Raw genomic sequence first — 25394 nt, 5'->3', positions numbered from 1 at the left:
AATTTTACCATGGAAGTAATTCGTAAACTTACCTTCCTAGAAATTAGAAATATTACTATCTTGATGCACGTTGACTGTAAAATGCAAAACCCTAATTTCTCACAATTTCTAGAAATTCTCTCAGTCAGGAAACACTTCTAGTGTGCCAAACCCTTTACTCAATAAGTAAGATTACTTGATCATAAGAACGTAGATTAAATTGCTACCCGGATGGCTCTACGCAAACAAAAATACGCATCCTTATATACACACTACCGTGCACAACACCTTTCTGCACCAATTTCAGGGTTCGGCGACCCGCTCCCCGCGAAAAAAATTAATATAACCCATTCAACGATTAGATGATAGTTAATGAGAATTTTAATAATTTAAATGTGTGGCTTGCGATACAATAATGGAATACTTCGAATCCATACATTTATTGCCGACCGCTGATTTAATACAAAGCGCAAATCTATGCAGATCAAGAAACAAATAATGATAAAATTACGTACAGAAAAGGAGACACAAATACGCTACAGTAAATTGGAAATCACTAAAGAAAAGCGCATAGAGGAATCTTCAACTCATCATCGCATGAGAATAGTCTCATTTTGATAAAATATCTTTGGAGTCAAAAGAAAAAACTTTTCAGTTCATTGAAAAAACAAGAAAACTGATATATTTTGTGTCGTTTATGTGTTATATTCCAAGAAAAGTATTCATTATTCAATAAACTAGAGGAGGCAAGCCAGTTTAATAGTGAATTTATTGGAATATGCACCAATGAGTAAGCACAAACGTTTGTATCTCACATTATTACAGGTTTTATCGCTTATAAAGTAGACTTATGTATCACGATCGAAATCTAAACGCATTGAAACAATGAGAAAAATATTGAGCGTCATGATAAGAACTCATCGCCAGTCACAAATATGGACTATGATGGTGTTATGTTGTAACCAAAGAATAAACGAGTAAAATGAGTATCCTCAACCTGAGATGGAAATGAAAGAGAAGAGATCCGCGTTGTACGTATATTATGCAATGGTGATATTGCTCTCCGGCATTATCGTAAGCGAAGAAAAGGTTGCGAGTAACTGAAGATGTCAATGTTTTGATAACTTTAGGAACGGAAGAGGAAGAAATCGAAATTTGCCATGAGGGACAGCAGTATGCTAATAGAGAACGGACAAATCAAAAGGCCATTAGAACATGACTATAAGATGGATATCTGCATGTTGGCTTTCAGCACTCCGGTCAATCTATGTTATTATATATTCTCTCAAAAAGGAAACACTTTTTTAGATATAATCAGTTGTTTCAGGCGTGACTTCATGGAATCCGCTTAATATAATGAAAAGTAAAGAAAACTTTGAAATTCCACATAAATATTTTATGTACGACCGAGGAATTCCATCCCTTAACCTTCTCCTCAGACCATTGTATTCTTGAATTTAAAAAAAATAATTTTGTGCATGACTACTTAATATCTACCTCCTATGCATCTGTAGCAGACAATCAAGCGCCACGTCGAAACCTAGGTCATAAATTATATAAGTATGTGGAATTAAAAAAATTTGCATTTGTGAAAATTTTTCTTCACCTCTTAGATGCCAAACTTTTTAGTCGTTAGGTACGATGATTTAATGAAAAATATGAATATTTTAATGCCGCCCCGATTGCTTCAGCGAACAGAAATGGTTTCAGTGGACCAATGCTCTGAATGAGAGGTAGAGAACGATGCTCTTATCCCACCGCCGAGGCCAGATGAACCCTGACAAACTAGTCGCACGGGCCATGAACCCTTCAGGTCGACCGCAGCGATGCAGCACAGAGCTGGCGGTGCTCCACAAGGACTTTAGGTCCGAACGCCATTGATCGGTGAACTGCATGCTATCTCGGTCAGGAGGAATCATCCGGTCGGCTACATCGCAACGCATTGGAATTTGCCCACATTTTAATTCTACCATCAGAAAAATAATGATTGTTCCGACAAAACTGGCGCCAGGTGGCTATGAAAATTAAAAATATGGCGTTAAAGCAGGAGCAGATAAGTACAGAAACTGAGCGTTTCCCTCATAATATCAAATTTTCGTATATAAGTAACCGTCAGTAAAAGCAAGATAAAATTTTGCTCCAAAGTGAGTGCTGCCGAAAAATTTTCTGATGGTGATGGCAACTCACACGGATGCCAACGAAACCCCTAAAAGTTGGGCATTAGGACACTACGCAAGGACACATACTGAGTTTGCAAGATCAAATCAAAATTTCAAAAGATCAACATTTCCAGCGCATGAAATTCTGCGATGCTGTCCTCCGCTTTTGCCAGAAAAATAATTCAATCCGGTCAAAATTTAAAATATTTCTTTACGACTTCGACAAATTTTCGGCAACATACGGTTTTGCATGAAGTTTTTAATGCGTGGAAGAATCCTCAATCAACGAAGAGCTATTACTGGAACATATTTTCAGACCTCACACACAACCGAGCGTGGAAATGAAACGAACATCGTATAGGTTACTGATCACCGAATTACTGATACAGTTATTGGTGATTATAGAACTATGGTATAGATCATCAAGTATAGGGAAACAGGAAGTGTTGCACTCGATAACAAAAACCTGATGATGGCATTTGAACATGGAATCCTGGCGGACCGATAAAAATCCATTGGATTAAAAGTTATTTCTTTCATTATTGCTAACTTAAACATGTTAACTTCATAACCAAGCAGAAAAATGGGTATATGATATTTTCTTGAAACCGGATGAAAGTGAGTACTTATTCAATGAACGCTCTCTAGTTGATCGAGAGAGTACTGATAGAAATGCAAATGAAAATTGAGAATAACCTAAAAGAGAACGGAATAGTGAATTGCACATTCCTAATGTGCACATTAAAGCTTGGTTATATTCACCAATAAACCACCTTTAAATCATGGCGATCTAAATTGAGTGAAATAAATATTAAATTAATTTTTCGCTGAAACTTTTTCCCTAAAATGCGAAATTAAATGCCTTACAACGAAATAATTTTGGGAGGTCGGTTCAAGAATAAGAAATGGAATTCCCAAAAGGTTCTAAAAGGCTAATGAAACATTAACGATGAACTGCCGACATATCACGGAAAAGTACACAAAGAGCTATGTAATTCAAATAAATAAAACGTATCATTCTAATTAATCAACCTAAACGCTCTAAATTGGATATCCCGAAGACATGCGAGACGTGTTCTCCGATACCGCTGCCCAGAAGAAAAATAATCATTAACTAAGGAGCTACCATAAGAAAGTCACATGTCAAGAGGCACAACATTTTAGCCAGAAGTGAGCGCGGAAACGCTAGTTGCAGCGATGAGACGAGCAGCTAGGGTAGGCATGAGGCTGAAAATATGAACACTAGTGACTCAACATTCAACGTGAGTTAAAGATGCCGAGAGGATGAATCATCCACCTACCGAGAAGCGGGAGAAATCTCCAAAAGCATAATTATGTTCCATTGCAATTCAACTTGTGTGAAGAAAATGTTATTCCATTTATTCGCAAATTCCACAGAAATTTCGAATGAAATTTACCGCGGCAAGGTAATAACATCCACTCAGCGACAAGCAAATACTTTCGTGCTTGCAATATGCACTTCCAAAAGCTGAATTCGTAGCAGATGTACCAGATTGAAAATACTACATTTCACATTCATTAAAAATTTTTGTCAAAACATTCGTGAGAGCATTGGAACTCTGTTTAGAAATATGGACCAATGGAAAATATGATCGGAAAAGAATATAATCCTTCGAGACCTGGAGCTGTCTGTGGGTATGCTGGAGGAAAAAAACAGAAAACATTCCTCCTGTGTAAGCAAAGAGATACACAGGGAAATTTGAGGACACAAGAAGGGAGAACCCCATGGAACTAAAGCAATTAGCTTAGGAAAAGGAGAAATTGGGGGCTAAAGTACACAATTATTAGCATTTATATAGCTACGCATGGATGACAAAAAAGTTCTTCACGAGTGTAGATACTCAATTACATACAAAGTAGAAGGTTAAATAAACGTTTACATAATGGGGAACACACCGCATAATGATGACTTTGGTTGATTTTTTACCCGACTTCCTCAAAACGCTGGATATAACAACGGGAAAATAAAACATGATAAGGGGTTAATGAAATGCACGTCGATTGATAGAACGAAAAATTTGATGCCCAAAATTTCAACTTAACCTCCCCCCCCCCCCCCCACCGAAATGTGCCCTATCCCCGGGTGAATCACCCCCAATTTTTTTTAGCTACGGCCTAGAAAATATCCGTTCAAACATGAGAATCCTTCTTCGCGACTGAAAAAGAATGCTTGTTAGATATAAAACTGGACATAGCTCTTCTCTGCCGACGGGTAGCATATTGGTCACGATATAATTAATTTGCGGCGAACGCAAATTGATGGTGGCACTCTGGCTATAACCGAGTTGGGCCGACAGAGCTGTTCCGCACGCGGGTGCAATATCCTCCGTTGCCTGGTAGCAGGCCGCGAATGTGAGGGTCAGCCGGGAGGCGATGGAGGGGAAGTGGTGGGAGTGACGTCCAGGAGGGGGTGCAAGCGGAAGGAAATATGCATGCAAATTGACGACACGCGCTAAACCATTGAAGAGTTAGGTTATGCACAACACAGAAGCGATGGCGAGTAAATATGTTAATAAAGCACGAGATGCGGTCACTAAGGGTACGAATAAGTTCTTTTAAAAAGCAACATGCAGGTGGTAAGAGCGACTGAGTGCAGTGAGACGAATTGAATCGAATAAAACAATTGAACGACTACCTCGAAATGTTATAAGAATTTCTCATTTCCAGCATGTCACCACATGAAAGGGTGCAACTGTGCTCTCTCCGAATTGAATTTAAGACAAGCATATGTACTCACATGGAGACGACAGAAGGGAGAAATGCTTGTCATCTGGGCTCTCCTTGGTGACCATGTAGGGTGCCTCTTTCTCAACTGCCAATTCGGTGGGCTTCAATTGGGTGATGACTTCAACAGGTTTCGTGTCCTGCAAATGGGTAGGTTCCTCGTCAGAATGGAAATCATCTGCGACTTCTGCCATGCCAGATCTATTAGTTGAAAATGCTGGCTCTGGAGGAAATTCTTCCATGGGTGCACTCGGCATGACATTGGACGATAATTCGTTCGATAAATTTACCAAATCTTCAGTACTGTTTTTTTCGTAGAAGTGATCTCGTTGAGCCATCACAAAACTGGAGTCGTCGTCTTTGTCAGATAGATCCTTTTCTTCCGCAACCAATTCTTCCCTCTTCATAGCTATACTCGAAACAGGTGCAAAGGGTGGCGTTTCGAACGTAACCAAAGGAGTTTCCTCCGATAGGTCATTTTTGGAGGCAGGCATGGAATAATCACTCGATGAAAATGTTGGGGCCATGGTATCAACGTGGATGGGGACAGTCTCGGGTTCATGCTCCTCTTGCTTCAAATCTGATGAAGAGCCAAAGGAAGTAGGTGGCTTAGGCAGATCATGAATAACTTTCATTAAATCGTGATCATTATCTGCATCATTGAGAGGGTTTTCCAAAGTGTTTTTAACAAATTCAGATGTTGCGTCCCCTATAGTATCGGGTAAATTGGAATCAGAGCCACTTAAGATGCTGGGCAACTTATCTTCGATTAACGAAGGAGATGCATTCCCCGGACTGTGATCAAACTTTTGCTCACTAACAAATGAAAACCCAGGAGAATTATTCATGTCTAAGTTGGAAGAACAAGCAGCAGCAGAATCAGTATCCTGAGTATCCAAGAGAACCAATTTGTCCAAAGAATCGGTCTTAACCTCTACAGCGGTTTCTTTCACGGGAGAAGATTCTGGATCTAAATGTTCGAAATCGTCAACAGATTCATGATCTCTACGCATTTCAGTCCCCAAAATTGTGTGGGAGGGGCTGGCCTCACCGGATTTTGGTTTCCCTGGTGCATCTCCCTCCAGCGGCTTTGTAGGCTCCATCGCGACGCACAGATGTTGCAACAGTGATCACCGATCAAATGTCCTTTTAATATAAACTGTTCTTATAATGTTACCCGCACCTTCCTGCTGAGTTGTCAAATATCAGTCAGAGCACCGGTACACGGTCTATGAATCACTGGCACCCTCTATCCGCAGGATGAGTCACAACAATGTGTTACTTTCGTAAAATAAGTAAAAATGGAATATTATTTTCTTGATTCTTCTGTTATAATAAAATTTTCGATTATTAACAACCGTATTTTTGCTGTTAGTCGAATCGGCATAGGCAGTCAATTAATACACAGGTGCTCCTTTCTCTTTTTAAGGCTTGTTTTGAGCCGCGCTTGCGCGAGACAGTCCGTCTGAAAATCATGACGCCCAACCCAAGACCATTACATTCGCGTGTGGAGCCTTCTTCTAACATGGCTGCGAACGGATTAAAGTGTAGAATAACGGGTGCTAAAAGCAATGGCAAGATACACACGAATGGAAACGTTAATGGATTAAGGAGCCATGTACAAAATGGACACGCCCAGGTAAATATTTGTGTCGTTACACTCCCATCATTTCTCTGTGATATTGGTGCCGGTGTTCAATTTTTGTCGACCGGGAAAACATGTAACGTGCATAACTGTTCTAATTTTGTACATTTTTATGTGGTTATTAATGGTTCACTGCTCCATTTTTCTATTTTTTTCTCTAAAGATCCTGCCGCAGGTTAAGAAAACACCACATAAATCTAAAGAATCATTCGAGCCTGTTCCAATAGTTACTGCTGTGTTGACCTACCTGGGTTTTTACCTTTTAATGGTCCTGGGCTATCTAAATCAACTTCTTATCACCCCTAAAGCAGTTGCTACAGAAAAAAATAGACCGGTATGTATGAGTTACGAATTATTGCTTTCCATTTTAGCGAGGAATTCAGTATTAAAGTGTGTGTTGATGTTAATTACAGGGGTACGTGCCTCTGTATGACAGCTTTGAACAATTTTATTTACGCTATGTCTACCGAAGAGTTAGAGACTGTTGGAACATGCCGATCTGCAGTGTTCCTGGTGCCTGGGTAACTTTGAAGGATAGAATTACTCGAGATTATGGATGGACTTTTGAGTAAGATATATGTTTGAATGAAGCACTTAATGATTTTGTGGCTTTCAATCTTTCTATGTCTTTCAGTAATTATTATTTAACGTTTCTGTTAGATTTCTCGGTACGGAAACAAAATGCCTTAATCTGGGCTCGTACAACTATTTGGGGTTTGCGGAAAATCATGGTCCATGTGCAGAATCTTCAGCTGAAGCCATAAGACAGTATGGTATCGGAGTATGTAGTACTCGGCAGGAGTTGGGTGAGTTGTGGTGTATATTTCGGTGAATATTGCATTACATAAGTCTTGTTGTGGATTAACCACTGTATAAGCGATATATTGTGGGTGTTAAAAATATTACCTTTGTGATTGTTCCCTCTTGATCAAACCGATTTTGGAGTTATTTATGCAAGATTCAGCTTTAGTTTCCTTTTAAAATTTTGTAAAAGCTTTTCGCATAATGGAAGAAAAATACCACTTTAATTACAGGAACGTTGCCAATTCATGTTGAGTTGGAGAAAACAACCGCAAGGTTTTTAGGAACTGAGGATGCTATCACATTCGGCATGGGGTTCGCTACCAATGCCCTTAATATACCTAGCCTAATTTCCAAAGGTTGCTTGGTTGCTAGTGATGAAAAGAATCATGCATCGCTTATTCTTGGATTAAGGTTATCTGGAGCAACCATCCGAGTTTTTAAACATAATAGTGAGTAGTTCATTCTTATTTCTAAATGTATCTTCCTATTTCGATATTTACCAAGTAAGTATGAAAATTACTAAAACTAGTCAGTTCATCATGTCCGATGTAGCAGATATGATATTTAATATTTACTTTTTGATGTTTATGCCTTACTTTGTTTTGTTTTTATTGAACACTTTTTTTGCCTGCAGATATGAATTCTTTGAAGAATCTTCTTCACAATGCAGTTGTTAATGGTCAGCCTAGAACCAGGAGGCCATGGAAGAAGATCCTTATTGTGGTAGAGGGTGTTTATAGCATGGAAGGGTCAGTTGTTCATCTTCCTGAAATTATTGAACTTAAAAAGAAGTATAAGGTCGGTATTGTTTTTGTAATCTCTGTACTAACTTTAGCTGATGTATGAGTCATTAAATTTCTTGGTCTGTAATACTTTCAGGCCTATTTGTATTTGGATGAAGCTCATAGCTCAGGTGCAATGGGCCCTCGAGGAAGAGGAGTTGCTGATTACTATGGTGTTGATCCAAAAGATGTGGATATATTAATGGGGACATTCACCAAAAGTTTTGGATCTGCTGGTGGATATATTGCAGGCTCTAAGGTACAATGTCACACATACCACTTTAACTTTATTTCTTAGGTGCACAAGCTCTTGTGTATATGAGAAATATTGTATTTCAATCATCTCAATAGCACTTATTGAATTCTTAGCTTAGTGTTTTGATGTAAATAAGCTTTCATTGTGTTCAGAAATAAATTGATTTAACATCAGGATATACTCTTTACCAAAAAACTTGCATAGTCCTAAAAATGCCCTAACTTCTGACTCACAGAATTAGATCTTAGCTTATTCTAAGGCCTGTCTCATTATTCGTGTTATTTTACGAAGAGGCCTTTCACAGCTCAAAAATGTGATTTTTTTCTGAAGTTGTGATTGCCAAGTCTGATTTTTATTTGAATTGATGCGTGTTTTAATGGGAGACTGTTTTGTAGTTTGACTCAGGATAAGTCTACATTGTCTTGGGTTTACATTGGTGGGAGAGTGCATATTGTTTCAATTAAATTTTATATTCAATTCAGTAGCATAGGACATTGCCACAAGCTTTTATAATAATGATTTATATTTTGATATTGTTTTGAGGGAGTTGTGTATCCTTACACTCGAACACTGCACTGAGCCATCAAACTCAATCGTTAAGTAGTTTTTCTCTTGTATTTTTTACTTTCTCCAGGTTGATTCTCATTTTGCACAATTGTATTTACTCTTTATTCTAAAAAAATGTTTTCCTGAATTGTTTCAGAAATTAATTGATTTCTTAAGAGCCAATAGCCATGCTGCATGCTATGCTGCGTCAATGTCACCACCTTGTGCCCAGCAAATCATCACATCTATGAAGATAATCATGGGTGAAGATGGAACTTCTGAAGGTAGGGTTAAACCTCTTTTCTTCATTGAAAATGGCCCCTATTCAGGATTAATATGTTTTGAGTTAAGTTTATCTGGACAGAAAGTATTTTCAGTGGATTGAACTTAATACCCTTAATGTTATGCTTTAATTTTGAAATTCATCATCTAAACCTTTTATACTGCAGAATTGTGGTGGAGTAATCCACTTATTGTGTTATAAATGTAATATATGGACCTGGTCTTTGTTTTTAATGTTCTTAATTTTTTTAGGGCAAAGAAGAATCTCCCAGCTAGCTAGGAACACACTCTATTTCAGGAGGAGACTTAAGCAAATGGGAGTCATCACTTATGGACATGAAGATTCACCAGTTGTTCCTCTTCTAGTCTATATGCATTCAAAAATCGGGTAAGCCATGGACAACTCTTTATCAATACATTCTTCCCGAAACTACAAATAGTAATTTGGTGTCCTAAACTCATTTGTGAATCTGTTGCTAATGCAGGCACCTTTCTCAATAAATTAAACTTAAGTGGTTGTCACTTAAAAAGAGACGCATGGAAGTTCAAAACTGACGTAGCTTTCAAATTTGAACTTTCCAGGGGTCGGATTGGTGTGGTAGCTTGTTGGCTTCCCACCTTGAGGTCTCTGGTTCAAATCCTGGCAGTGGCATGAGGTTTTCAGAGTCTGTCCGATCCCTGCTTGAATGTTTTGCGGAGGGCATTTCAAGCGTAACACTCCACCTGTCACATGGGACGTTAAGCCATGGTCCCCTTGGCACCTTTCATTAAGAGCTGGCAAATGCCGACGCTAGATTTTCCTCCACCCTTCCCTCATGGTGCAAATGACCTGAGCTGTCGGTCACCTCCTCCAAATTCCATACCACCATTGAACTTTCCTGAGGTCATTCAATGTGGACTTCTTCAGATGGCATAGTAATTGTTGCTTTCTCCTTGTGTGCATTCCTTTTTCGACTACAATAATAGAATTTTGTGAGATGTTCAGAATCCATCCACGGCCCTCATTGTAATTGTTTGTGTCTTTATTTTTCTGTGTATCCTGCATCTTTATGATTTGGCTTGTGATATAAATATGTTACGTTCAGAAATTGCCTTCTTAAACTTCTATTGGGTTTGGTAATTAACTTACATTTAAGATGTGGTTAGTTGTGTGATAGTTTATTTTCTTCGTGAATGAAATAGTCAGTGATATTCTGTCAAAAAGGTGATTTTATCCTATTGGTGATATTTTGATACTTAAACAGTGGAATAATTTACATGTAAGCATTATATGTAGTATTTTGTAGCTTCACTGAAATTTACTTCATGAATGCCATCTCATGTTATATGTCTCTTATATCTCTCCCATTATATATTTCTAATATTTTCGAGTGAATGGCTATATGATGCATAGCATGTGATGCATCACACATATATGTATTCAGTTAATTGCTTGGGGTACTGGAGCAGGGTTGGACAATGTGGAAAGATAGTCAAAGTTGGCTACATTCAACTGCCCAAATGGTTATGCATGGTCAAAGTTCAATTTTAGCAAATGAATAAGTGCTTACAAAATGAATATTCATGCAACTAAACCTAGTTCTAGGTTCAGCAAAGGTTTAAAGTTCAGAAATTTTCCACATTACGTGTGCAGCATCAAACCATCCATCTCTAAGATTTAAACTGTAGCACCACTAGATAGTTGCATGATACTTTACCAAGTGTGTGACCAGAACAATTATGCTCCTTAGCAGTTTTAATTCCCATTACATATATCAGCTGTGTTCCCAGATGTCCTGGCAATAGTTAACTCCATTCCAGGTGAGACATGGGGGAACCATACTACAGTGAATATGAGGAAGAATGCATATTTAGGTCTTTTACACAGTTTTATACTAGGACAGATATAATTAATTTCCCTGGTGTAAGGATAATTTTTAAAGTCCCGGTTGTATGAGAACATTACGAGGACAAAATTGAACATCTTCAAAGAGTTCTTGTACTGACTGTATTCAGACTCCAATGACCTTTGCATTAATTATTTCCACCTCTGTACATTTATGCTTTTGAGTGATATGTATAGATTGTGATAAAATGCTTGTTTTCTCATTGCTTGATTTGCTGTTTTTTTCAGATCAGTTGTTCGAGCTCTCAGGGAGAGGAAAATAGCTGTGGTTGGTGTTGGTTTTCCTGCAACACCTTTAATGGAGGGTAGAATCAGATTCTGTTTATCAGCTGCCCACACAAAGGAAGCACTGGATGAGGTGTGTATTACGTTTTTTTTAATATACATGGGACTTTTGAAGCTCTTAAGTTACTAATGAAGTAACTTCTGCCTTTTCTTTTTTGTCCTATCCTTGGTGATTTGTCATTATATCTAGCAAGTAACTAATGTTGTTTGTACTTTGGAAGTCGTGTACTTCATCTCGTCTCAATGAGGTTTAGCAAGTCTGTAGTAGAAAAGTTATTCTTGATTCCATCCCTTTACTTTGTAGAACTCGTTCGAAGTATAGGTAGTGTCCAGTGGCATAGCCAGGAATTTTTTGGGGGTAAAATTTTTGAAAAACAGGATACTAAGTGGAAGGTTTTAAACTAATTTTAACACTTTTCATAATCGAAAAAACATTTTTTTTTTTCGAAGATATCTTTGGCAAATTCATTATTTTTCAATACTTGGTTTTCTTTTGTCATGCAAAGTACCTAAGTGTGCTTTTATATTTTGGGGGGGTCCGGACCCCCCTTGCTACACCACTGGTAGTGTCAGAGAGTGATTCATCCTGCATACCATTGAGTAAAACAGAATGTAGTCTATATTATTTCTAGAAAATTTTTCAAAAGTCTATTCAATAATTCAATGACATTCATTCTCTTGGTGGTTCAACTTTAAGGCTGATTTGGATGGGGGTGGGTTGAGCTTACCTCAGACTATGCCATTGGCATGCACATTCAGGGTTTGGAATCCACTTCATTTCCTTAGGCCACCTTCCACTTAGAGAATTTTTATTTGGGGATGTCCATAGGCTTCACTTAAGTTGTGATCACAGGACCCTCCAATGAGCTGCTCAAAACTCACCTTCTGAGCCATCACACTCCCTCATATTATCAAAAAATATTAAAGGGAAGAGGAAGTACATAATAATGAAAATATGAATAGGTCATATTCATAATTGGAAAATTTAGAATAGTAGTCAAATTGAAGTCTACAACTTTTTATTATGTACCTGAAGATATTTACATGGCGAATAGTCATGTAGAAATTCATTCAACGTGTTTGATGTGGCATGATGATCCACCAGTAGATCACACCCACCTTCTTCCTGCACGAAAGCGAATTTTCTATTTTTCTTCATTACGACTGTCACTATTTTGGAAAATGAGAAGTGAGAGACATAAAACTCTATTTGTCTGTACTATGCATGGTGACCTATGTAGTGTGACTGGAAGTTGAGTGTGATCCACTGATAGGTCATGCCACCCAGAATGAAACTCATTTACCTCAAGGATGGAGTGTGTTCCACCAGTAGATCACATTATTGCCAGACTTGGTGGTGCAACTTGAAATTGCCTGCCATCCTCAACTTAGCTTACCACTTACGACCAGATAAAACCCATCTGCATTTTTAAAACACATACAATTAGTATGTTAAGGCCTGTTTACATGGTACATTAACACGTACGGGTTAATGTCTAAATGTATGAACACGAGAATGAACGCCAAAAAGCGCCTTGTAACCACCCAACTTGTGCGAATGCATGCACAGAAAATAGAACCTTTTCTAATTTGGTTCATGCATTTGTACATGTTCCATTCCAGTCCACAAAAATCATTCACACAAACGTACATTAACTTGTACGTGTTAATGTATCGTGTAAACAGGCCTTTACGTAATGTCACTCTTTGTTGTCACTAAAGAATTGACTTAGACAACTTAAGTTAATGAAAAATGGGATTGGTGATACCTTGGTGGTGCTTTCTGGTTACTCTGTCTAATACTGCCCTCAGTCTTGTGCCCAGAAATTACCAACTCCGAGTCCAGCAGAGTGCTTGTGCGTCATTCTTAAGGCACTGTACTGGGAGGGTCTCAAGTGGCTAGAAGGTGAACCTAGACGTGACCCTACTGTGAGTCACACCGCTCATGATGAAGGTGACCCACCGATAGTTCCCTCTGCAGTCTATGCCGAGTGAGCAGATCTGAATCTGCCTCCCCACCCTGGGGAGCTGCAGGAAACTTTTTGATAAATAACAAAATATCAGGAAGAGAAATATATCCATTAGAAATTGATCAAAATTATCACTCTGGTGCTGCCTGTGTTTAGGCAAAGTAACCTTTTCACTGGTTTTGATATTAGAATGAAATGTATATGTAACAAGTGCTTTGCTGAGTAATTCTACCTAACATGAATCCTTATTATGTTACTGATTGGTCTATTGCTTGTAATGCTTCAGCTCTACTAATTTCATATGCTCAATATTAACTTCATTTAAAATAAATATGTAAATCTGACCTTCTCATTTATCCAACTTCTTCTCATCTACATAATTCTAGGTTATAATTTTACTTAGAAAATTAAAGAAGCCTTTCCTTAAATTTTTTATTATGATCAAAGTGTCTGATGTCCGTTTTTTTCTGAATTTAAATTTTTCATCTTATTTTTCTAAATGGATTCCTTAAAATGTTAGCAATCCCTCATTCTTTGAGGGAGGTGAATCTTAAACCATAAAAATCTGTGGCAGATGGATTGGTGAAGTTTGATGCTTAGTAAATAAAATTTTTCCCGTTTTCTTTACTTATTGTTCATCATCTTAAGCACTCATTTTGGTACAGCTATTAATTTATAGTTTATAAGTGTTATTATTAAGAAAAAGGTTTCAGAAAAGGAAAATCAACACGAGATGCAATACAGGCGGTCCCCGACTTTCGTACACAATGCGTTCCCGAAAACTTGTACGAAAGTCGAATGTACGAAAGTCGAACCATTGACTTCCATACTAATTAGGGGTTACGTTCCAAAAGAGCGGAATATACGTACTAAAACCTTTTTTTTTCACGGAATTCATTTCAATTGACTTAAATTTAATAATATGTTAATAAAACTCCTCAAATCATCTAATTTCTTTCGAAAATACGCAAAAAATGCAAATAAAAGTTTAAAAAACAAGAACTCCGTTGGCTATCGAGTGAAACTTCCTCTTGGCGTTTAAGTTGACATTCCGCTTATTACGTCCACTATAAATAAAAGGACATATCAAGAAGCATAACAAATGCATTTGCTGAACCCGCACTCTGGATACCTTTTAGTTCTTACACCAAAATTCGATATTTGGCAGGTGACATTCGTGATAGTGTATATTCCGCATGTTATTCAAAAAAGACAAAAGACAAACGGAATTCGGGTGATATTTCGTGCAATATCGTTGCTGAAGGTTTACACGAATTAAACAGCACTCAAACGAAAAAACACAATTAGAAAGAAGATCTTACTAGTTTTATTGAAAGCTATTTGATGATGTCTAGTCAACTTCTTTAGAAAAATATCTTCAATGAAGGCTTTCTTCTTCTCTTGATAAAGGAGCCTATAGCAGGCAGTCTCTCTCCCAAATAAATCACCTAGATTAGAGTGAACTACCCACAGATATATACAATAGATTGGCAATGGGAGTGGGGGGGGTGAAGCCATGCCTTTCTGCTGGCGGCCATGTTGCTTTCACCGACCTATGCGTTTGCGTAAGTAGGGAACTGGAGGAAAATTACATTGTGAAAGATAATGGCGCATTGATTAAGGCTATGAACTATAGAAAACGTTGTCATTTTCGTTTAAGATGTATCCAATTAAAAAGAAAGGGACCGATCTTGACACTTACGTGGTAAATTAACCAATCTTTGAGCGGAACATAACCGTGACGAAGTTATGAAATTGGTAATATAAGCTGAGCTAAGATTAATACTAATTCGGTTCCTGCTCAATATTATGGAATTGGAATCCATATGCATGAGTTATCTCGAAAAAAAAATATTGTGTCCCAAATGTAGAAGGGGCGTAGCAGATGGGGAAAATGGTTAACTACGTCGTCTGCTAGTGTAGGAAGGTAGCCTACAATCGTGAATACATGGTATTGTTCACCCTTAGATTTACCAGCGACATTGTCACACTATTCAAACAAAATAATTCGAAAATTCCAAAGGTTTGATGCTTCCACTTACTGTATTTTTGTTGTCAAAGAGTTGTTGCTCAGTTAGAGTTGTCAATTAGACGAAAAACGTAGAAGCAATGCTACCTAACCTTTCACTGCCATAAGTAATCGGGCCAAAAATATTACGTAATTAAATTTGATTCAACCTATTTAAACCCATTATGATCTAATTTTCTGAGCAAGGCATGCTGCTTGGTGCTGTAAAATGCTTTTCTGAGGTCGTAAAGAGTCAATGCGATTGAATTCCTATCCTTAAGCATCAGAAATATAATTTACATTATTTTATATAGGCAGTGTTTTGGATTTCCCCTCACGATCACCCAATAGCGAACTTGAAAAGAAGTTATTGGCTTGAAAAACTCAACGATTTGATCCATGATCATCAATAATCAGTTTCATGTTGTTATAATATTCGAAGGGGAAGCAGACTATAATATAAATCTTACATCATGAGGGGGTACGTTTTTAATTAGAATTTCTATCTTACCGGGATAAGTGATTATAACAGACACCATGTTCTATATAGAAGCCACAAAATGATCAAATACCTGATAAGTGCTACATGGAAAGGTTGAATTATAATGAATGTGACCGCGTCATTTCACCGCGAGCACATGCAAACCATTATTTAAGCGATCGGTTTCTCGGAATTTCACTCAATAGATATTAACAAAGTCAAAACTTATGCTTTTGAAAGAAATTCGTTAAGTTTCCAGATAGAGTTAAAGGTGCATAATACACGCTCTACATATCTAAATAAATAATAATACTACAACGGAAATAAAATTCCGATACAATGTAATAATGCAACAGCGGAAAGTATATGACATAATGGAAACTGGAGAAAGTCTTTTCTTGGTAAACACAGAAAACACAACTGAAAACATCATGATGATTCCGTCATCAAAACACAGACACCGAGACAGAGAATGCACATGTTATTAACCCCTCAACGCCGTCATGCGTACCCAGTACGCTTCCTGACCTACTGTATATAATTTTTTTTCTCCGCCAGATATTGTATTTTAGATTAAAACAAATTGCTCTATCTTTTGAAGAAATGCTTTCCCTCTCCAATAAAATATTCATAACGACTTTAGGCCTTCAGAAATTTTTAAAATGATTCGATGAAATTCCGTTTTAAACCAGCACATTGACGACTTCGGTCGAAAAACTCAACGCCTATATTTATTCAAACGCTTGAAAAATTATTATATAGTAGCGCACTACATTATGCAAGTTTACAAAAAATTTTAATGATAATGATCGTATATTATGAACGATATAAATTATTGAATGATAGTATGCCAATAAGGTGAAGTCTTCTTAATCTCATCCGGCCGCTGGGATGGTATTTAAATAAATGCCCGCCGCGCTTGAGGGGTTAATTACCGATCCTAGAGATATGAAGCTACTGCATTTGAAATGATATCGCTTTCAGAAACTCCGGTAAATATCCGCTTCCGTCACACACCTTTAGAATTTGTTTTGGAGAGCAATTTGCATTTCAGCAAAAATAACGTGTCACAGTTTCATGATGCTATTTCTACAACTATGTGAATTTTGCCAACAATAAATTTAAAAAGGTAGAGCATAACCTGCACTTCACGTGATATAAATTTCGTGGCGATACGTACAAAAAAAAGGCTTTGGAAAATATTTTCATGCTCTGTGAGATGGAAGCGGAGACATTACTGAACGCAAACCATGCTTTCCTTATATCTATTATTTACGCGTGTAGAGACACATTTTCGCCCCCAGGAAAATTTCCCCTCGTAGTATACTTAAATGTGCACCCCCACATAACGCAGTGGTTCACCATTCTTCTTTTAAAAAGCTCCAAAAGCAGGAAAAGTAGCCTCTCAAATACACGTATGTTAATGGCACATGAGCAACGGTCGGTGAAAGCAAGATGGCTAGTTGCGCAAAATTCTTCTGCCGGCCGGCTTCAGCGCCACCGTGAGGAAAACATAGGCACTGCCAATCTATTGTATATATCTGTGGAACTACCAACAATTCCCTTCATTATATGCGTTCGTATTGTTCGCATATACTGCCGATACTGCCATTTGAAACAATTGAATGTTGGGATGCGCAATAAACATCGCGGGAATTTTAAAAAATTACAGACCAACGTCCGAAAGTCCGAATTTAGCGTACGAAAGTCGAGTAAAAGGTGTCAATTTTGAATGTACGAAAGTGCGAATTGTACGAAAGTCGAGTGTACGAAAGTCGAGGACCGCCTGTACCTGTGTTAAGGTCCCTAGTGGAGAGGAGCCTAGGATATAACGATGATATGAATGCCTGCTTTGTGGATTCTGATAAAGCATTTAATAGAGTGAACTGGGTCAAGTTAATGGATATTCTCAAGAAAATAGGTGTAGATTGGAGGGATAGGAGACTGATTTGTAATCTGTTAATGGCCCAGACTTCACTAGTGAGGGTAACGGACGGAGAATCTGGGTGTGTAAGCATTGGCCAGGGAGTGAAGCAAGGCTATCCTCTATCGGAATTGCTTTTTAACTCATACACTAAGGATTTGGTGATAGAGGTGTGGGATGAGTTGAAGGCTGGAGTAAAAGTGGGGGAGATAATGTTTAAATGAATAAGGTTTGTAGATGATCAGGCATTGATTAACCAGTCAGCGAGGGTCTCCAAGCTCTAGTGGATGCGTTAGACTAGCCATGTGATGAGTATGACATGAGGATTAAAGACAGAAGACCACACTCATGCAGTTTTATGAAGTATCGCAAGACAGGAATGTGAGTTTCAAGGTAAAAGTTGGTGGGCAAATACTTGAGCAGCCAGAGGAATTCATCCATTTGGGCAGTACATTAGAGGAAAACAGATACAGCAGTAAGGACATAGGGAAGAGAATTACGAAAGCTAAGGAGGCGTTCATGGACAGGTAGTAGCTTATGAGGGTGCTTTTATATGTGTGTTTGAAGAAAAGGCTAGTGTAGAGTCTGATCTGGAGTGTAGCACTTAAGAGTGCAAAAACATGGGAGGATGAGAGAAGACTGTTGGGTCATTCCATGTCAGTTCACCCAGGCCATGGCACCCACCGACTCGGATTTCAATGAAATTTTTGTCACTAGCTACTATCACCTATTTAATGACCCATGTAAAATATTTACTGCCTCACTCTCATAGTTAGCAAGATATGAGGGGTCAAAGTTCGAGATGTTTGCTCAGAAGTGGTCATACATACAACTTTCCATTCAAGATGTGGGTGTGGTGAGGAATGGAGAAGGTGAGGTGGAGGGAGAGGAGGAGGAACAATAAAGGAAGGAAAACAAGTGCTGAATATGGTGGGTGAGGAGAGGCAGCTTTTAAATGAGGCACAAGAGGATACAGGAGGTATGGATGGAATTACCAGTTAGGGGATGTTGAAAATTTTTAGAGGGTAGAATGTTGGGTAAACAAGGGAGAGGATGGCAGAAAATAGGATTTTTGGATAGAACCAAAGGGAGTATACCTTATTGAGAATTGAAGAGTGAAGGTTAGTTTGGATAGGGGAGGTTAATAGCTGCGTAGCCACGGGGTGGGGGGTTTTGGGTTGCAAACCCCTTGAGCCTTTAAAAGAAGCCCCTGCCCCAAAAATGAGTAAGATGGCTTCAATAAATAACGTCTAAAATCCCAACCATTTGCCCTGGAGTGTTTTCCATACACCCCGGAAGGGCCCCGAAATCTCCAGTAAACCCCCCATTTCAAACTCCTGGCTACACCAGTGGAAGATAGAGCTCACTCTCGAGGAAGCAAAAGGAGTGGTAATTTAAGACATTTGAGGTAGGGCAGCCATTCCCTTTCCCTAATCAACTTGCACTTAGAGAATATTTTGTTTAGGGTGTCCGAAGACTTTACTTTGGACTTGAAGCAGGGACCCTCCAGTATCAGCAGTTATAACAATTACTATTGTCCATAGCTTAATATTATTACTTCTGACCCACATTGAAGTATCAAAATACTTATTCGGGCAACGTTATTTTCCCCCCTTACCACATAACTTTTTCTTCTTCCGATGTACCTAGATTCAGCTATCTTGTAGTTCTCCACATTATCTTGTTGTCTTTTATCATTTGCAGATGTGAGAAGTTTCTTCTTTAGTTATTTATTATAAAATAATAAAATGTGTAGAAAGAGTATAGAAGTATAATTTAAAGTGAGCAGGAAGGATAAATATAGTAAACTATGGAATTAAAATGATGAGGAAATTTGGCACTGCACAGACTCCAAGTACCATTTTTCTTGATTATGGTAATTTTGAAGTTTATATGTTAAGGTGATGCAAACAGTCATTCCGCTAAAAAGTTATAATAAAGGTAAAAACCATTCAAACCTCGGAAAGATCCTCATGAGAAGCCAACAGCCTTGGTCTAATCTTCAGATATGTATTATGTTACAAAGGAAATTTAGGAGTATTTGTATGACCCTGTTTGTTGGTATTGGTAATTTTTTTCTATGTCCAAAAGGATTTTTGGGTGAGTAAATTGATCAAAAGTGAGTAGGAAATGAATAATGATTGGAATATTTTGTGGCTTACATGGCAATAATGAGGATAATAATAAGTAGTAGGATTTGAGGTTTGATAGAGTTGCAGTTATCATATGGATGTAACTAAATAACTCCATGTGATTTTTCAAGGGGTGGGCATGCAATAGGGATGAGAACAAAATGTTACAGAAACGTCTGTAAACTGATATTAGTTTTCAATCTACCTTTTAAGCCTTTTCTCAATGTGTTTTGTTTCCATTTTAGTATTATGAATTAAAGATAGTCAATCAAAGTCATCTCCAATTGCAATGTTGATCAAAGGTATGCATGCTTGCTGTAGAGATCAAAATCATTAATTGTCGACTTTGCTTTTGGTTTTGGCATGAATATTTATTTTTACTTGATGAATTTATGTATTTTGATATTAGTTGATTCTAAGTTTTCCAGTGTTAGTAAGCTAAACCTGCTTATTACATTTTCTTGCAGGCCCTGGAGGTGATTGAAGAAATGGCAGATTACTTGGGGCTGAGGTACTCGCAGTTGCCACGTCCCACAGAGCCTGTTGTCTATGGTGCTGAGGATGAGTTAGAATGAAGCCAGTTCCCTATCTCAATCATATTTACTAACAAAATGAAGCATTGGCTATATCAGTCTGCCTTAACCTGTATTATTTTGGTTAAAAGTATTGGAATATGTCAGTAATTTAATCATTTTACACCTGGGTGAAAATACTGAATCCATTCAGTATTTGTATCTGGTTTTTGAAACCCAACTGAAGTGAGGTGACTGATTCCATTACTTCCTGGACTGTGATATCAATGCAAATCAATATTTCAAGACATAAGATTTTCCATGAGTCTTGGAATGTGAATCAACTGTTTCAATTCTCATCCATCAAGTCACAAGTGTGTGTTCATAACTGTTTTTTGAACATTTGGGATGTTTTAAAAGATTTTATCTGAAATTTCATTTGTATCATAAGTCATTTTGTATCAAACTTGACATCAACATGATTTTTCTCTTATTAATTCATTTGAGGAGTCATAGTGGAGCTTGTTCTCTCTTTCTTGTGTATATCTCAAGATCATCGGTGCTGGAGGTGATGTTTATTTATAGGTTTCATAATACATTCATGAGGTCATGACATGAAATGGCCCTACTCTTCAGCATGTATTTTTTCGCAATCCAAGTATGCATTTTATTCATTACAATGGTGCCACTGCATTAATTGCCTGTTACAATATGAAATGTTAAGATGCCTTGTTTATCGTATCATTCAACACCGTTGTGATTCGTGTGTAGCTGTGCCTGGTCTCATACTACTTGTGTACCAGAGCTTGTTCAAATTTCATATCATGCCCATAGCTCTCATTATCAACAACAGTGCACCTGAAATTTTTCATTCTCCTTGATTTTACTCGGAAGAGGCGACAGAGCCTTCTGCTTCACAGTGTATACCTTGCAGGTATAATTTGGTTGTGGTGCAATATTTTTGCTTTTCATCTTTAATAGAGGACTATTAAAGCAAATGATACAAATCCTTAAATTGGATATTTTTGTATCCCTGAGGATAGTTATGTTGAAACACTTTCATTTGAGCTCTTTGTTTTCATAATTTAAAGGTCTCTCAATATTTTTTTAGTATGAAGAACAACCTGAGGGACCATAATAAATTGATTGTTTTAAATAATAATACGCTTATTATGGTTGCTGTGTATCTCACTGTTTTCATGCACTGCCTTCTTTGCATTCCGTTACACTGTTTATCGTTGTACATAAAAAGTGAATTGTTTTGTAATTAGTCTAATCAGATGCTCCAGTTGTGCCTAAATGTATTGGAAGGAAGAAAAAGTTCATTTTTGAGGGAGATGTTTGGTTTGAAAAAGGGTTTATTGAGCGTAGCCTGTTATTGAGATCTTCAAATAGTGCCATTTAAATAAAACCTTTTAAGTTTTCCAAAGCCACTCGGTTTTCACAATTTTATTATTTAAGGTTACTTAACAGGCATAAAAAATATGTAGCGAGTTGGTCAGAGCTTTTTTTTAATGTATCTCACTTGATTTCATATAAGCAAGCATTTAAATTGATTTGAAGGAGAAAGCTTTATAAATTTTAACTCTTCAGCTTTTACAGTCATTTCATTTTATTAGAATTCATGAATATTCTATTAGGGGCTATTTAAATTCTCTTAGTGAGCTGAATTGCTTGTTGAGTTCACTATGGTCTAGGTTATGTCAGTGGATTCCCACTATTTCTGTAGATCCAAAGAGTAACTTTCAATAACCTATCTAGGCAAAACGATGCCATAACAATTTATTAATATTCTTTCCTCTTCTCTCACGACTACTAGTATTTCAGTGATAGAAGTTTAGTCATTAGTCTTCACACCACACTATAGAAGAATTTTCAGGGAAAAAATCTGATGATGCTTTGCCTGTATGTAAATCAAATTTAAAATTTGAGTTTTCTTTTGAAGACCACTTAATTTAAATGAAGGAAAAAGGAAAGTACAAGTGAATATTGCCCAATGCAAGTCCAGGAGCAAAATTCTTTCACATCATTGTTGGTAATGATAACGAATTGTATTTTGTAGCTATTGCTTGATGTGTCTTATGGTTTACAAAAATTTATATCAATGAATAAGAAATAAAAGATTTTTATACTGTTATATTTGTTGAACAGATCTTATACATTGAAAAAGCGAAATAAAATAATTAGGTGAGATAATTACTTTCAATTCTTCCCTTCCTCACCAACACTACCTCAGAGAATTCATTGAAGTTTCCCCAAATGCAGGAGTTGTGTTATTCGATATTACTGCATCGTGCTTATTTGTGTTTGTAGAATTGTTAGGTGTAATTTTTTTCACCTGATCATTAACCCCAATATTATTACTTTTCTGATGGAAATCACGGACAAGGGAAGTGTTGTACTTTGTTTGGCTAAGACAGTTATCAATTTGGAATCTACATAAAAAGGTATCTATGTTTGAGGAAAAGTCAATGCTTCTCCAGAAGTATGAAGGGAGGACTGACTGAGAGTTAAATCAGGTTTATCCTGGTTCTCGGGATAAAGTGATGGATGAACTAGAGAAGTCTTTGTTTAAAGTTCTCATGGATTGTTGGGTTGGTAACTCCTCACTTCCAGGTTTCCTATTGTACTGCCATCTTTAGGCGACAAGATTCACTAACAATGCTGCTGGTGTCATCAGGTCAGAGAAAAAATGTGCTGGGTCACTATTTTATGTGCCATATAAAGAGCTTCTTTTGACCTGTGACGAAGCAGCTCTGAATTGGCTGGAAAGTGAAAGAAATTTAACTGGGGATGGAATTGATGACCTGGCATATTTTTCTTCAATCTGATTACTTGAGCCACAAAGTTCGTGGAACTATTGTCACCTAAAATCACTGCAGCAATACTCTGTAAGTATTGAGTAAACATCCCATAAGAACTACATAAAACAGTTTCTGTGGTCATTAAGAAAATCAAAACACAATTTTCAATATCATCATCCAATCCTCTGTCATACCTTCTAGTGACCTAGCAAATTTGTTTTCGTCCTGAAGATGCAAGCAGTAATGCTTGCACAAATGTTGACTCATAAAAACAACAGCATAGGAGGAAACATGGAAGTATTGAGTTTGCATTCAACCCCCACTCATACATTCACGTGGGTTTCCAACTTGGTCAAGAAAATGGCTCCTGCCAATTTTTTAATTGCTCTCTCTCCCACCTTAAGGAACAGATTCAGGTATCCTTACAAATGATAGCTGTAAACATTAGGCAGTAGCATTCTTGAAATCCCAAAATTAATTGGTAAACATCATTCACCTAGTACCCATCATTCACGTAGTAGGTAGTTTTGTAAAGTGGAAACCAAGCAGCTGCCATTATTTTTATTTTTTCTCTGAGAGCTTACTAGAGTCAAAGTCTTATTATATGACTGATTTGGTGTAAATTTAGTTGACAGTGTTAATCAAATTAGAATATGAAATAATTATTCTATGTGACGATTTATTCCATAGCTATATGCAGGGGTGAATGGAATACAGCTCTTTAAATGTAACGAAAAATGAATATTGGTGTATGCTTGTTATTTGCCTGAGGCAATGAAATTTTATGCCTACAAGAGGCAGTCTTTGCCAAAAATAATTGTTGATAGTCACTGGAAAATTCACTGGTCGTCTGGCTAGTGGTGGATCAAGTGATTTCTTGATAGTAATTCATTTATTTTCCATACCACTTAAAACAACAATATCAGCCTTTTACATCAGGGTTTTTGAGCATTTTAACTATTGAACGTTCATGAACATCCATGCTCTGGATAGGGGCAACCCTAGGTGGGACTCGAACCTATGACCTCTTGTTTAGCTGGCAAGAACTTCACCCATCCACCACGGAGGCCAGCATATGGATAATGGGTATTAACCCTTTTAATGGCAGTGGGCCAATATATCGGCTCTGGCTGATTTAGCGAATACTGCCATGAGCCAATATACCAGCCAGACCTTTTTGACTTAATTTATTTCATGATTGTGGCCATTTCGCCATCTGCCATAAGTACCGTCCGATAATCCATTTATGGTTCTAAGCTCTAAATATATCTTCAACATTGGGAAAAAATCTGGATGCTTTCACAGAATTAAGTAATTATAATAATTTAAAATCTGAATCTTGCATATTCTGCTAAAAGTCTTGACAGTCTTTGCACACCCCACCTGAAATGGGCTAGCAGTTAAGGAGTTAATGAATATGCTGTATGGAGGGAGTGATGAGTGAGTTATTGAATACCCTTCCGTTGAGTCAGTTTTATTTATTTTGCAATCTCAGGAGAGTGAGAAATTCCCCCACTAACACTCACAGTGAATATGCCACTGCTTGAAACTATTAGGGCATTTTCATCCAAATAAAATAGTGGAATTTTAGGTCTGCAAGAACATGTTAAACACAATATTATATACATATATCGTAATTTAGCGGTGCAGGAGGGTTATGACTACCTCCCTTATGAGATAGGTATTACATTTTAAATAAAATAACTTTGTTAATTTCACATATTCAATTTCATATGACTGGCTTCACTGTGGTGCGACATCATTTGGTGTAGATACAGGAAATACCAACTCTTAAATCCTCGGGGTTGGATGGGGAAGAAGGATTTTTGACAAAAGATGTGGATAGGTTTTGCAAAGGGAAGAGACATAGAGTGCATCATTGGGGAAAACCAACCTTATTGGCAATGTAAGAAAGTAAGGTTGAGGCTGAATTGGGAGGCCTTGCTATTCCATTAACCCTTGCTTAAACTCCTCCTCCAGAACCCTCACCCTCCTCCACCTAGTGACTTACAGACTTACCAACCCATCTCCCCAGCTTTCAGCTACTTCGCAAAATTCCCATTCCCCTGGCCTTCCAACTCAGCCTCAACCCTACGTTCTTACTAGGTCAATATGATGAGTTTTCCCTAATAATTCACAGTGCATGTCTCCCCTTCACACAATTTCCCCCCCCCCCCCTTGGACCAAGTGCTTGA

General features: G+C 37.6%; 2 protein-coding genes across 4 annotated transcripts in view; one reads left to right on the top strand and one right to left on the bottom strand.

Annotated features, from left to right (window-relative positions):
- LOC124157708 (reticulon-1-A) overlaps positions 1 to 6103 on the bottom strand; it is a 169368-nt gene extending 163265 nt beyond the window's left edge. For all 3 annotated transcript variants that reach the window (XM_046532668.1, XM_046532670.1, XM_046532671.1), the window contains exon 1: positions 4897 to 6103. In XM_046532668.1, coding sequence (XP_046388624.1) covers positions 4897 to 5986 — 1090 coding nt within the window. In that variant the 5' untranslated portion in view covers positions 5987 to 6103. The remainder of the gene's footprint in view (positions 1 to 4896) is intronic.
- The window catches only part of LOC124157710 (serine palmitoyltransferase 2), a 41034-nt gene extending 18446 nt beyond the window's left edge, over positions 1 to 22588 (top strand). Inside the window, exons 2-12 of the mRNA XM_046532677.1 lie at positions 6313 to 6522; positions 6692 to 6862; positions 6942 to 7096; positions 7189 to 7334; positions 7563 to 7781; positions 7967 to 8130; positions 8212 to 8373; positions 9074 to 9200; positions 9451 to 9586; positions 11312 to 11441; positions 20351 to 22588. Coding sequence (XP_046388633.1) covers positions 6358 to 6522; positions 6692 to 6862; positions 6942 to 7096; positions 7189 to 7334; positions 7563 to 7781; positions 7967 to 8130; positions 8212 to 8373; positions 9074 to 9200; positions 9451 to 9586; positions 11312 to 11441; positions 20351 to 20458 — 1683 coding nt within the window. The 5' untranslated portion in view covers positions 6313 to 6357 and the 3' untranslated portion in view covers positions 20459 to 22588. The remainder of the gene's footprint in view (positions 1 to 6312; positions 6523 to 6691; positions 6863 to 6941; positions 7097 to 7188; positions 7335 to 7562; positions 7782 to 7966; positions 8131 to 8211; positions 8374 to 9073; positions 9201 to 9450; positions 9587 to 11311; positions 11442 to 20350) is intronic.
- Positions 22589 to 25394: the final 2806 nt, after the last annotated feature.

This window comes from Ischnura elegans, chromosome 4, assembly GCF_921293095.1.
Source record: "Ischnura elegans chromosome 4, ioIscEleg1.1, whole genome shotgun sequence".
Lineage (NCBI taxonomy): Eukaryota > Metazoa > Arthropoda > Insecta > Odonata > Coenagrionidae > Ischnura > Ischnura elegans.
This window is presented reverse-complemented; position numbering and strand designations above follow the sequence as displayed.